At 36.0% G+C, this 13,582-nt stretch overlaps 1 protein-coding gene across 1 annotated transcript in view; it reads right to left on the minus strand.

Moving 5' to 3' along the window:
• Positions 1-8,908: 8,908 nt before the first annotated feature.
• The window catches only part of LOC107661726 (neuron-specific protein family member 2-like), a 26,554-nt gene continuing 21,880 nt past the window's right edge, over positions 8,909-13,582 (minus strand). Inside the window, exons 4-5 of the mRNA XM_016451475.1 lie at positions 10,898-11,008; positions 8,909-9,274 (exon numbers count right to left, since the gene is read on the minus strand). Coding sequence (XP_016306961.1) covers positions 9,083-9,274; positions 10,898-11,008 — 303 coding nt within the window. The 3' untranslated portion in view covers positions 8,909-9,082. The remainder of the gene's footprint in view (positions 9,275-10,897; positions 11,009-13,582) is intronic.

Genomic DNA, 13,582 nt, shown 5'->3' on the forward strand with positions numbered 1-13,582 from the left:
GGAACTACAGCTCTCGACCTGTGGTTAGAAGCATAGTTTCTTGTTAGTAAGACATATGGACTTAAATAAATTATGCTCTTTGGCACAATAAGCAAGCTAACATGCAGTACAATCTATAAATACATATGCATTTTAATCTATATTTTTTTGCGTCCTCAATAAGCGCCGTTTTTGAAGTGTGCATTTGCATCAATGCCTAAGGGAACCCCGAAGTACGATGTAAGAGGGAACCCACGATGAATCAAACATCAAATAAAGCAAAATGACAGGGAACAAAAAATAGTAAATTAGTCATCAGGTGCCATGTTCAATACAGCAGCATCTCAATTAAATAGCAGAAGTTATGACTGCACCACATGCGTGTGACATCATTAACAATGGCCCTATATTGTTGAACCAATGTGGTTCAAAAAATGGAGATGCGACCGTGTTTGGGAATCACTCGTGACTAGCTAGTTCGTTTCCACAACAATGCATCGTACTATGGTGGGTAATCAGCGAGTTACGTCATTGTATGGGAAACGCATCCCAGGACATGCTTCATTCGTTAATTTATTAGCCATAGTTAATTTAAGTCAATAAAGTTTTATGTCGATGTCACAGCTTACAGAGGATTGCTACACAAAAGCAATATACATATATATATGACATCCCTGACCCAGACTTTAGTGTAGTGGTTGCAGTTCATCCTGACAGACACTACTGTCTGTTGTGATCAGATCCATCCACACTGTGATCACATCGTTTGCCACTTTAAATGTCCAAGCTCTGTGAAGTCGGTTGGATTCTGATATCAATGTTTTTATTGTTCATTAGCTGGAAGACATGTTCTGGAAGTGATTCCAATGAAATTGTTCCTACATTATTGTTATAGTTAGGGTGTGGATTTCACTATTGTCAATGAATTAGAATGATTATCACAACTTTATAGTTATAATTATTGTCCTTAGTGTGAATGGGCCTTTAGAATGCTTAGAAACTAATAAGATATTTTATATTAATGCAATATTTTTCTTAGACCCTATTAAACAACCAAATATTAAAATGTTTTTTCATTTGTTCCACTGCCCCTTTTCAAAGGCACTCTGACTAAATGCAGACTTAAAGGGGTCATAGGATGCTACATGCACTTTTACAAGTTGTTTGAACTGAAATGAGTCGTCATTTACTCCCGACATCTGAACCGCTGAAGAAGTCGAAGAATCATAATCCGCTGAAGAAGTGGATTATGTTTGTTTTTGAAGAGAATGCTCCCCCGATCTACATAAATGCGTCTATGTTCGCGCGAATCATTTGTGATCCAGCCTCATCTACAGAAGAAGTGAGTGTAAGGTTTTTTTAACGAATCTTTGCAAATCGCCTTCCCTAATAACGTGCGAATTAGCAAGTTTCACGATGAATGCAGCTTATGTTACAGACTTTTCATTAAGACCCTAAAGAATCATATCAACCTGTGGAAAATGGGCATCCTATGACCCCTTTAAGACTGTAAAAACAACCTATTCTCAAAAAAGAAGCATAATGTATATAAATAAACCATCCTTTGATTTTGAATAATGCATGCATAAGGTCTTAATGGTAGCCCAAGTGCTACTGGTGAACACAATGCCTATGGGTAGGAAGGCAGACAGGCGAGCAATGAAAAGTAGGCCATGCCAAAATTACACACAAGCCATGAGTTTGCCCTGCTGGGATCCCTAAAGACAAAAAAGAGAACCAAGAATTACTCAAAAGGTGGGAAGAACCAGACACATTTGGAAAAGAAAATGCTCTCAAGGACAAGTAGGTAGGAGTTTTATGTTATAGCAATAAAGTCATAGCTGCTAGAATCATTAATCTTAGCTAGTGTGTTTTATTATTATCTGAACATTTGTGCAGTAATAGAAAGCTTCAGTGGTGTATATTTAGCAGACATTTAATCATAATTGACCTTATTTAGCCTCCTAATAAACATTCCTGGCCTTAGGTCGACAAAAAACTATTCACAAATATGTGACTACAAATGCAATTGTCAGCATTGCCACAAGGGGCTCCATAGCGGAAATTCGCACAAATGGTCTTCTTCTACAGGGTTTCTCTTTTTTGTCTTTTTTTTTCCAGCTTTCTCAGGCCAATACTGTGATGGCAGAGCAACCTTGCTGAGTAAGTTAACATGCTAATAGCTGTACCTGAATTATACCACATTTGGTTTAATAGCAGCGACGTTTAAGCAACTATTCTATATTAACTTTAAATATAATCAAACAGCATTATAGCTAAAATTATAATCAAGTACTTTACATGTGCTATGTGTTATGTTAGTCAATGCATCAAAATAAGCGTACTTCTTTAAAGCACAACTGAAGATTATAAAAAGTTATATGTTTAAGAACTGAAGTACACTACAAGTGCTAATTCAATACAGATACCCTGTAAGCACAATTCTTTCACGAATCAAGTCTTGCCTTTTTTTCCCCCATTGATATTGTTTCATGCTGAAATTCAGTACATTACAAGTTTTGGGTTGTGAATGCAAATAGACCTGTTAGAAAAAAATATCCTATCTGTGCGTGAATCGCCTGTAGCGTTTGTCAAGTTCTGACTATGTAAAATGAAACATCTCGTGCTACATTTGAGCACCAAACTACGCTCTCGCCTAAAATGAGGTGACAGATGTCACAATCAGAAATCTGTTGGGACCCTGTTAGAGGGGGTCGGCATCAGGACCGTGGGAGAGCTTCCTGTTGAGATGAGTCATCTGTGTAAAAACAAAACGGGGTGTCGTAGAGCTTTGCTTTCAGTAAATTTGTGGTGTTCTGTGATTTTGTTTTAACCTTGCTTGCTTTACTTAGTCGTGATGGGTGACCTGCTACCTCCCTCCTTGTGGCCAGACAACAGCTTTTGGGTGACAGGAGCACAGCAGGACACATGCATACACACACATACACACACACACACACACACACACACACACACACACACACACACACACACACACACACACACACACACATACACACACACACACACACACACACATACATTTGCTGTAACCTCTTGAGGGAGAGGCAAATCCATTTCTTAAGCCATAGGCTCTGCAGTCATAGTATGTCAGATTCATCTTCTTACGCAGATGAAAGAGACATTTATCATGATATACATGTTTGTAAGACTCAATCTTATTAAAAAAAAAAAAAAAAGAGTCCAACTGGATCTGTCACAGTACTTAAGTACGCATGAAAACCAGAGGGACAGCATTAGTCCTATTTCCTGACACTACAAATTACAAGCACCACTGTGAAATGATCTTTACAGACTCATTTAGGGCAGGTTTTTTATATATAGAGAGAGAGAGAGTGGAAGCCAGAGAATCTTTTATTGATAAAGACATATCTCAATCCTACACTGCTTTTAATGCCATTAGACTGACTTACACTGAGGTACTTAGATTGCATTTTGGTTCGTCACTTAGTGTTCAAATAAATTAAATTTACAAATACGGACGTGTTGTTTTCCACTGTGCTTTTCCTCACATGCGTCACAAGTGCATTGCCACAGGTTGTGGTGAGACACAAAAGCTGGATGCTTCAGCTGGCTCCATAGCAACAGTGAAGCATCACAATTTGCTAAACCTTAATTTAACTGGACCTGTTCCTCCCAGGCACGTATATGCTCTTGTGTTTTCCCTGGATGTGATTATTATGTTCTGTTTAAGGGTTTGGCAGTGCTGTAGTGTGTGTGTTTTTATAGGTTTCTATTATTTTCATTAGTTTTCTGCTAAAACATAATTCATCTATATTTATTATTCTGTCCTTTGTGAAAAAGAAGTGCACATAATTGTACTCAATGTGCACTTTTAGTGTACTTCAAATCTTAGAAGTTTATTTTTTAAGAAAACTACTTGCAGATAATATGATGTTAATGAAATTAACGGCCATTTAAGAGTACTTTTCTTAACACACTTAAGTACACTTTTTAAAAAAAGTGTTGGGGGGCCCTGCGATAACCTCCCCGTGCTGGGTTGCGTCGTATCATGTGTTGATAGCCAGAGATATTGTCAAAGGCATCAAATATTGCATAAACATTTCCAATTAATGTAGGCCTGTTACATTCTTATTATTATTAGGCCTGTTGTTATTATTATTAGGTTACTTTTATTATTAAATTACAATTAATTTGCCACGCAATAATTTCATAGCGCATCCCCGCATAACTGACGCGCTGTGAGGATAAAAGATTAGGCTATATTAGCTTAATCTTAGCTTACTTTAAAAAAAGGTCTTTTAAAACAGGTCCACTAATTTATACAATGAATTATAGGCCTATAATTAAAATTATTAACTCTGCAGTCATCAATGAAAATTAAGAGCAGCTTTACTTCAAGCACCGACTTTCAAAAACAACCTGTTTAACGCAAAATATATTTCTCATTTTTTTTCACATATATGTACGGGCCACAAGAGAAATATTAAGGAATAATTCAAGATGGTTATATGCCGTTATCAGCATATGTTGAAGTAGATTCGTCTGATGTCGTCTCTGAGAGCATATGCGCCATTAATGCAGCGTCAGATGCAGAAAGCGCCGTCAGTTTGTACTTTTTTAACTTTCACTTTGTATAATTGACTGAGGTTAAAACATTCACCGGCATAACTCTTGCGCAAAGTTTGCACGTTGCTTAATATCAGCCTTCATGGTTTAAAACAGAAATATTTCTAATATTGTGACGTAACAATACCCCCCCCAGGACTTGCGGTTCGCGGGAGGGCACCATGATTTTGCGCTACGCCACTGGTATTATTATATATTACACTTGAAATAAATATATTTTAAATGTGCAACTTCATTACAAATGTGTAATTACAACAAATGTTTCACATCTCTACGTAGGTCCTACTTAATAAATTCACTCACTTAATATAAATGTAAACTTTATCACTTTAATAAAGTTAAATATGTGAATAACATGCAGTTAAATGTCTGAAAACATCACATTAAGTTTGCACTGACTGAAGTATATTATTTTAAAATATATTATTTCTCTAATAAGTGCTCTAAGGCCAATTTCCATTGTGGTAAAACAGACATGAAGTCAAGGGACCTTAAAAAATAAATAAACACTTTATTGTTTGTTTAAAGTTTATTTTTACTATTAAGGGACACCATCTAGCATGGCAAATGAAGACTGACCCGTGTTGTACAAATCTGTGTTTTCTTTTTAAGAATATGATGCTCACCTTGAAAGCCAGCTTCAGCCAGCCTGCCTAAGCCTAGTCTGTTCTGATGGGTTTTAGAAGGGTTTGAGGTATTTGTCAGTTTAGCCAAGCTGAGAGACCATGCAGCTACACCAGCAAACCACCGCAAGCTGTTTTAAACAAGTTATATGATCTTATTAGCTCACTGCTCTTTGTGGGATTTTTTTGTCTTTGACTACATTTTTCCACCAGTGCAAATATGGCTTGATCTACCTTATACTTTTGCAAATCCTTCTGAGGTTTTAGATTTAAGAGGATTTTCTCAATGTCCTTAAGTGTCATATCCGATCAATGATAAAACAAGTTCAAAGGATCTTTCGAACACCATTCTGACAGGTCTTGTTCTTGTCAAGTACAGTGCAGTTTAACATAGGCTTTTGAATTAATGCTCTGTAAGGATAAAGCCAGAAAATGCTATTGCTCATACGTTGCTCTTTCATAGCTCATGAGACTTAATTGAGTACAATTTCATCTGAAATGTTTCTCTAAAAACTCCTATAGGGGACTTGAAATAAACATTCAAGTTTATTTTAATCTCCTCTAAACTTCACCAGTGCACGTTATTTAAATAAAAAATAAAAAATGTTTGTTTTAATAACTTAAAATGACTTTCCATTTCGACTGACATATAAATAATAACAAGTAGCCAACTTTTCATGATCTCATCAATTTACGATTTACCCTACATTTTTGATTAATTTTTTTTTTTTACCAGTGAATATTATGTTTGACCCAGAACTGCATTTCACTAAGGAATTCAATTTCTTTCAAATGCTGTTGTGTTGACTTTCAGCAGAAGTATCCGTTTACTCCTTTTAATATTGCTTTTGTCTAGTAGAAACAAATAAACATCTTCTGTTTCTTAATAATTATACTCACAATATTTTTTATCCAAATTCTCAGTATTTAGTTGAATAGCACAGTCAGTTGATTACAGAATCAGTGCATCCATGGCAGTTGTTTATTGATCTGTATCTTGACATTCAGGATATGAATCAGATATGAATGACTCAGTCTTCTCAGCACGAGGGAATGTGAGGTGAAGGAGAGCTATGAACAGACGAGATGAACAGGGCTGCTAATTAGCCAAGCAGAAATAAACCAGCTGTCAGTCTAATGTGCGACTGCTGTGCTTCACTCATATGAGACTCCAACCCACCCAGGAGAGAGAAATTGTGGTCATTTTGAGTCAGCGGAATGAGTTCTGACAGATTCACCAAGTCATCGGACATTGTTTTAAGCAGTTAAATGTTGTATTTCTAATATGTACAGTAGATTACAAGGCTATTGCTGTGTTGCTGTTATGGTTAATGAATTACTCAGGTATCAGTTAGAGGAAAATTCATTCATGACAACAAATGATATCATCCTTTCTTTCAGCTGTTTTATTTATTAACTTTATCAGTTAATATGGTGTTTTTGACTGATCTGGTCTTACTGATTTTGGACACTTAACTACATGTTCATTTAATGCAATTAAATAAAACGGTCTGTTCGCCACAGGGCCCGGTGCGACCGCACCAGTTGCACCCCCCTTAGGACGGCCCTGGTGACAGACATAGAGATATCAGGGCAAACTAAGAGACTGAAAATTAAAATTTCAGTTCAGGAGAGAACTTTTAATTATTTTGCATGTCCCCAGCTTAAGGATTTTTTATGTGATGGCCATACAAAAAATAGGGTTGTCCATGTTTTAGAATTTGTTTGGGTGTATGGGATGGCCTGGATGAGTGTGAGATTTCCCGGCCTGAAATCTTTTCCCAGTCCGCCCCTCGTGGAAATTAATGGTGCAGAGGCGGTTTCATTTACTACACATACTGAAGTGTGCGTGTGTATCGCTCGCTGTGTTTTCAGCCTCTGTCGCCTCAGTATATATGAGTACATGAACACATGAACATAATCTCTAGAACTGCTCATGAGTCATTTCTTGACCATTTTACAATTTCTTTTGAGAAAACTATATCGTCGTATCATATACAAACAGACACCAATGTTTCAGGAGTCAATCTCAAAGTAAAAGGCAGTACTAAAGTCTGATTTTGTGGTGGATGTGTTCAATTATTATCATCTTAATTCAAGTGATGAAGGATTTTAAAAGTCTGACAGCAATCAGTGTTGAGCGCATACTGTCAGGTTAACCCTGGTGTAAATGTTTGAAAATGATTAAAACATCCATTGTTGAAAATGTTGAAAACATCCGTTGGAAATTTAGAAAAGTAATCAAAAAGTAATCAAATGTAATCAGTTACATTACTTTAATAAAGTAATTAAAAAAGTTACACTACTATTACATTTTAAATAGGGTAACTTGTAATCTGTAATGGTAACCTATTACATTTTCAAAGTAACCTTCCCAACACTGGTTATAGGACTTAAGTCCATCTTTGCATTCATGTCCGTAATTACTTCTTTAAAGAATGATTATAAAATCATACTTTAAGATGTACTTTAAAGTAAATGTTTTAGACATTATTAATGTACTTGCAGTCATGAAAGTGTACTCTCTTTAAGTACACTTAAGTGACTTTCTACTTCACTAATATTACATTATCTGCAAGCAGTTTTTAATATACTTGTAAGATTTGATGTGAACTAGAAGTGCACATGAAATAGAATTAAGCACTCGTTTTTGAAAAGAGTGGGTCTGTTTATAATAAAACCAAAAATTTGGAATGTCGGTTTGGTTTCCATTTAATTTCAATAGTCAACGAAAACAAAGAGAAAAAATTGAGATATTGACGAGATGCCGTTTGTGATTTTTCTTTCCTATAAGATGTGTTGTTGAGATTTCCCAGTTCGTCTGAAGATGATTTTATTACACACACACACTGTCCACTACTAATCCACTACTCAACAAGAACCAAAAGATACGACAGGAGCCAAAAGACACAACAATTGAACACCTTGAATATCTTTATTATTTTGAACGTAAAGGATACACAATCAAAAATACTCAATGCTTTGCTACATCTCAACTAACAACAGCACAAGATTTCAAAAATCCTTTTTTTCTGACAACAAATATAAAAATGGAAAAAGAGCAGACTTGTGACCAAACATAGCAGAAAATCAAGCTTTGGCAGGAATTCAGATGAGACATTTCACCAAATCATCTCAAGAGTCCAAGGTTTCGCCTCTGGTTAAATGCAAGCATAGACACCAGCTAAAGCAAGTCGCAAAGCTCTAAACACCTCCATCCATTGAGAAACAGTGAGAATATTACAATGTGCCTGACGAACATACACACCATGGGTAATTGCTCTCATGAGTTATTTACATCGAGGTTCAAAGTAGGAACCATAACATTCTGTACATTTACAATATGATCGTTTGCCATTTTATTGTTGGCCTATATCAATATTTCAATAATATGTTGTAATAGGTGGTACATAAGAATGAGTCTAACAAGTAGGGTGTCTGTTTTCATATTCTAATGTGAGAGCATGTATGTATATTTTCTGCTGTTTCAGAAGTAAAAGCACAAAACTCCGTTTTATCATGCCTTTCAAGATTGTTGTTACCTAACTACATAAGGGGCGTATGGATATTCTGCTTCCATAATGGGTCATTGACACTCACAGACATCGTGGGGAAACCGCTTGACAAGATTGCAGAGTCATGCCTTTGTACAAACAATAGTTGAGTATTAAATACAAAAAAATGTACAACAAAAATAAATATTAATAAATAATAATCAAAAATTAATATAAGATTAAAACTACGCAGCTAAAAAATTAAACAATGGACATAAAAGAAACAAATGAGCCGGTGGAAATATTGGGGGATTAGGGAATTGCGTGATGCAGGTGGACGTGATGACAAATCTTTAAAAAGCAGCGTGGAAAATCTCATTGGCTGTCTGTGTTGGGAGGCTTGACATCATGTTGGGCACTTCCAGCGGGAAGCCATGGAGAAACAGAGCGGGAGGTGGTCTGCTTGGCCATGCTGTAGTGGCTGATGACGGTGTAAAAGCGGCCGCGGCTGTTGGCATCCTGGGCGGTGTAGTAGGCCTCCAGTGAGGCAGGGATGCAGCGCTTGTGCTGTTGGAAAAAACAGGAATATGTAACATTAGAGCTATGAATTTTGACTCCAAATTTGTTGTCGGCATAAGAAATTTTTATTACTTTAAGATCATCATTTAAGCTCTTCAATGGGACAAATGTGCATCACGCATATCGCTATTATTCTGTCGTCATAGATTAATGTACTAATCATTTAAGAAGGTATATTAAGTGTCTTTATATGTAATTTCATAATTACTTCATATGTGTTTGAAATATTGTTAATTTGTGTTACATTTACAGTAAACTAAAATATACTTCAATGTTATTTCTATTTAAAGTTGTATGTCATGTTTTTATATACATTTGTAATTACACATCTGTAATAATGAAGATACAATTCATTTAGAAATATTAACTTTAAAGGGGTCCTATTATGCTCTTTTACAAAGTTGTTTTGGGGGTGTACTAGAACATGCTCTCATGCTTGGTGGTTGGAAAAATTATTTTTCACATAATTTACATTATTAAAATACCTTTCTCCCCAGCCTGGCACAAACGGCTGGATTAGTTCCAGCTTTGATGAAGGTCCGCCTTCCGAAAAACAAAATGTGTTGTGATTGGTTAGCTGTCCCAGTGCGTTGTGATTGGCGAACAGCTTAGACAGTGTTTCATTACTGCCCCGCCCCTTGCTCCGTCTTTCAACAAAAGCTTTTGGCAAATCAGGCACTGTACTCCCTCGTGTTGTGGAAGCTGTCCTCAGTAAAATGCGCAGCACACAATAGCAAATTGGGGTTATAATGCTCAGGAACAGAGTTAAAAAAATAAATTGCAACCACTGTTTCCTGACATCGTCCGCTTTCGGAAGCCCAAACAAAGACGTTTGGGCACGGAGGTGAAAAAAACAGCGTTTCAGGCGGTCGCACACCGGACGAGAAGTGCAGACAAGCCATGTCTTTAAAATTCGAATACATTATTTTCTATGAGTGTACGCACACCGGTGGCGCCGTTCGGCGTCTGTCCGCGGCGCCCAGCTACGTCGTGTTGTACTTGTAAGAATTGTTCTAAACATGCCGAAAATGTGATGCTACAGCACAGCAGCTCTTCTTCTTCATTTTCTCTGATGCACTAAATACACACTACACACTGACTAAAATGTAAAAAGTGAAAAAGCAAAATAGGACCCCTATAAGTGTAATATTCAGTAACACTATAGTTCAATTATAATCAAGAACGACACTAAAGTTAATTTTAAATGTTTCAAAGTAAAAATTTTAATTTCACATTATTGTGAAACTTTTTAAAAGTGTACTTATAGTTACGAAAGTGTACAAAGTGGTCTTTTAATTTGGCTTTTTTTGGCCTTTAATATTGTGAAATTTTGTCTAAAAACAAAGTGAGCATAAATATAATTTTGAATAACTATATGAATTTTACAGCAGTATATATTTACAGTATTTCTCTCTAAGTAACTGCATTTATACGTAACATTTGATAGTTAAAATGGATTAGTCTTATTTTCAGACATTAGTAGTTTAGTCAAATTAAACAACCATTACAGACAGTATTTAATTTTATTAATTGTGTAAATAGTTTTGAAATAATTAGTTTAATACATGAAGAACATGAAGAAATTAAGAAATATTGTGTTCATCTACTTACCTTATACACAAAGCCATCAGGGCAGGTGTGGTCATAGGTAAACGCTTTGTACACCACCAGAAACACTATGCAGGCCAGAAAGGCCAAGGCCAGTATGATGAGGATGGTCACCTGTGTGTGAAAAAAAAGAATGAAAAGTTCATTACTGTGCCCTTTTAGCTATTCTAGAAAGCTTGACACTTTACTTGTAGCTCAAACAGAAGACCATGCCAAGGTCATGAGGGAAAAGCAAGAAATGCAATGTAAGTCACTTTGTAATAAAGCATTAGCCAAATGTATAAATCTAGATCAAATGGTCATAACCTTGTACATTGCAAAGATAGTTGTGAGAATAGAACAGAACAGAAAAAATTACATTACATTTGAAATCTTATTGCTTGAATAAAACCAGTAAAAATGTGTTTAATTTGTACGAAAAACTGTAACGCGACCAAAGAAAGATCATGCTCATTTTTTTATTATTATTTATGTAAAAAATGATTAAAAATTATATTCAAAATGCACCTGAAAATAAGTCTTAAAACATCAAGCGAATCTGCTTCTCAAGTGAATTTATCTTTGTTTAAATTTAGTGAAGATAAATTCAGAATTTAGTAACCGTAACTGTTCGATGTCCAATGTTTGTTTAAAAGTCATAAGAAATATTTCTGCTTATATTTTGCCAAGTTGGATGCATGATACCCTCATGAAAGATACACATTTATGTTGTTCTCACATATTATAAATTAATTCAAAAGTGTGCCATACATCAACACTGCATGGGCGTCAATTATGAAACAAATGCAAAACAGCTTCCAATTTCAAGCTCTCTGATGGTTCTTTAAACCTCTGCAAAGGCAAAGACAGAACTGGGGCTAAATGGTCGGATGGTAACAATAGTGTGATCACATCACTGTTGTCGTTTTTTTCCCATCAGCGCTAATTTTTTCAAATCACTGTCATCTTCAAGTACATTCACCTCACAGGATGCAGTTCAATCTGTCACACTACATTTGTATCGATCAGTGATCGAACTATACCGTGGACTTTGGGGGAGCCCACTTGTTTTTTTTATAACGGGGGGAGGGGGGTTTGTGCGCTTGCGCGTGCCTCAAAAGAGGGCTTACAATGACTTAAAAAGATACATAACAGCTACAAGTGTATGCACTACTTGCTTTAAGTAAGCACTATATATGATAAATCACTATACAGGATTTACCCTATTATACTTTATCGACACAAATCGATAGGTGAAACAACAAACAGCCACCCACACAGTCTATAAACAAAGCATCAGGCTGTCTTTGAGTTCACATGAACAACGGTTAAATTTACTCGTCGTCAGGCTACAGAAGAATACCATAATTCCTCCGTTCAATTAGACATGAGTGGAATTTGCACCGCAGCGCCCCCACATCCTGATGCTCATGACAAGAATAGCATGTATAGTTATCTTTATTGAAGTGAATTAGGTTTAAATCGCCGTCATGCATGAATGAATGATATTTTTGCAATTTTACACATAATAATCCACGATGATCACATTACACAAAACTGAAATTGGACGTCAAAATAACACATTGTCATTATTGTTTGAGACCCCCCAAAATTTCACAAATCCCGCTTTCAGGGGAGCCCATGCCTTATTAAGGGGAGCCGAGCTCCCCCTAGCTCCCCCGTAGTTCGCACCCTCGAGACTCTCGATAAAGCAGCTCATACAATAAATCTACGTGGTCCAATCTAGAAATCCCAGGCTTAAAGAAGCCATTTCTCGACCAGACCAGACTAATTTGTCAGGGGCGATTAGTTCTGTAAAAATTCAGTCCACTTTTAGCTTTTTAGTCCAAGAAACAGCAAATGGATGTTTTTGAGGACTGACTTATAAGAATTATGCAAATAGAAAAAGGAAAGATAAATGAGAGAAAACCAGTTGACATCTGAATATTTCAGATCTCTCCAAGATACTGAAAAATGCCTGTGCTGTCAGAAAAGTGCTGCAACCCTTCCGCTAAATCAATAAAAAACTGCCATCTTGTATCAAAATTACTATTAACAACTGAATCCACAGCACCATGGACACTATTTTTGTGACACTAGTGTAGCTGATTTTAAGAAAACAGAGGGGCTATAACTGAACTGGATGTTTGAGAGTGAATATCAGACTAATGGAAATTTTTCTACAGATATTGTGGTTCTGAACTGGATGGCACCAGATACAAAAGTTTTTCCAAAACAGAAAGCAACATTATGCTACTTCCTAAGATACGTAATTTTAGACTAAATCTAAGGCATACACACACATATATAAATCATAAATTCAACTCAACAGCAAAACTATTTGCGTTCTATCACTGGCAGATTTGTTTTTTGTGAAAGTGAAGTGAAAGTGAAGTGACATGTGGCCAAGTATGGTGACCCATACTAGGAATTAGTGCTCTGCATTTATCCCATCCATTTAAGTGAAAAAAAACTGCCATAGCCATAAAACAAAATACATATTTTAGAAATTGGGAACTAGGATCCAAGACTATCAAATAATATGATAGTGTTTAGAAGGATAATGTTGAAAGAAGTTACAAAATCCATCCGAGATAAGTGTTGAGAGAAATGTTTCATTAAAGCTGCAGTCCGTAACTTTTTTTGGTTAAAAATGATCAGAAATCAATATTTGAGCAAGTACATAACCAGCCAGTGTTCGAAACTATC

The sequence above is a fragment of the Sinocyclocheilus anshuiensis genome, unplaced genomic scaffold (assembly GCF_001515605.1).
Source record: "Sinocyclocheilus anshuiensis isolate Anshui unplaced genomic scaffold, SAMN03320099.WGS_v1.1 scaffold207, whole genome shotgun sequence".
Taxonomy (NCBI): Eukaryota; Metazoa; Chordata; class Actinopteri; order Cypriniformes; family Cyprinidae; genus Sinocyclocheilus; species Sinocyclocheilus anshuiensis.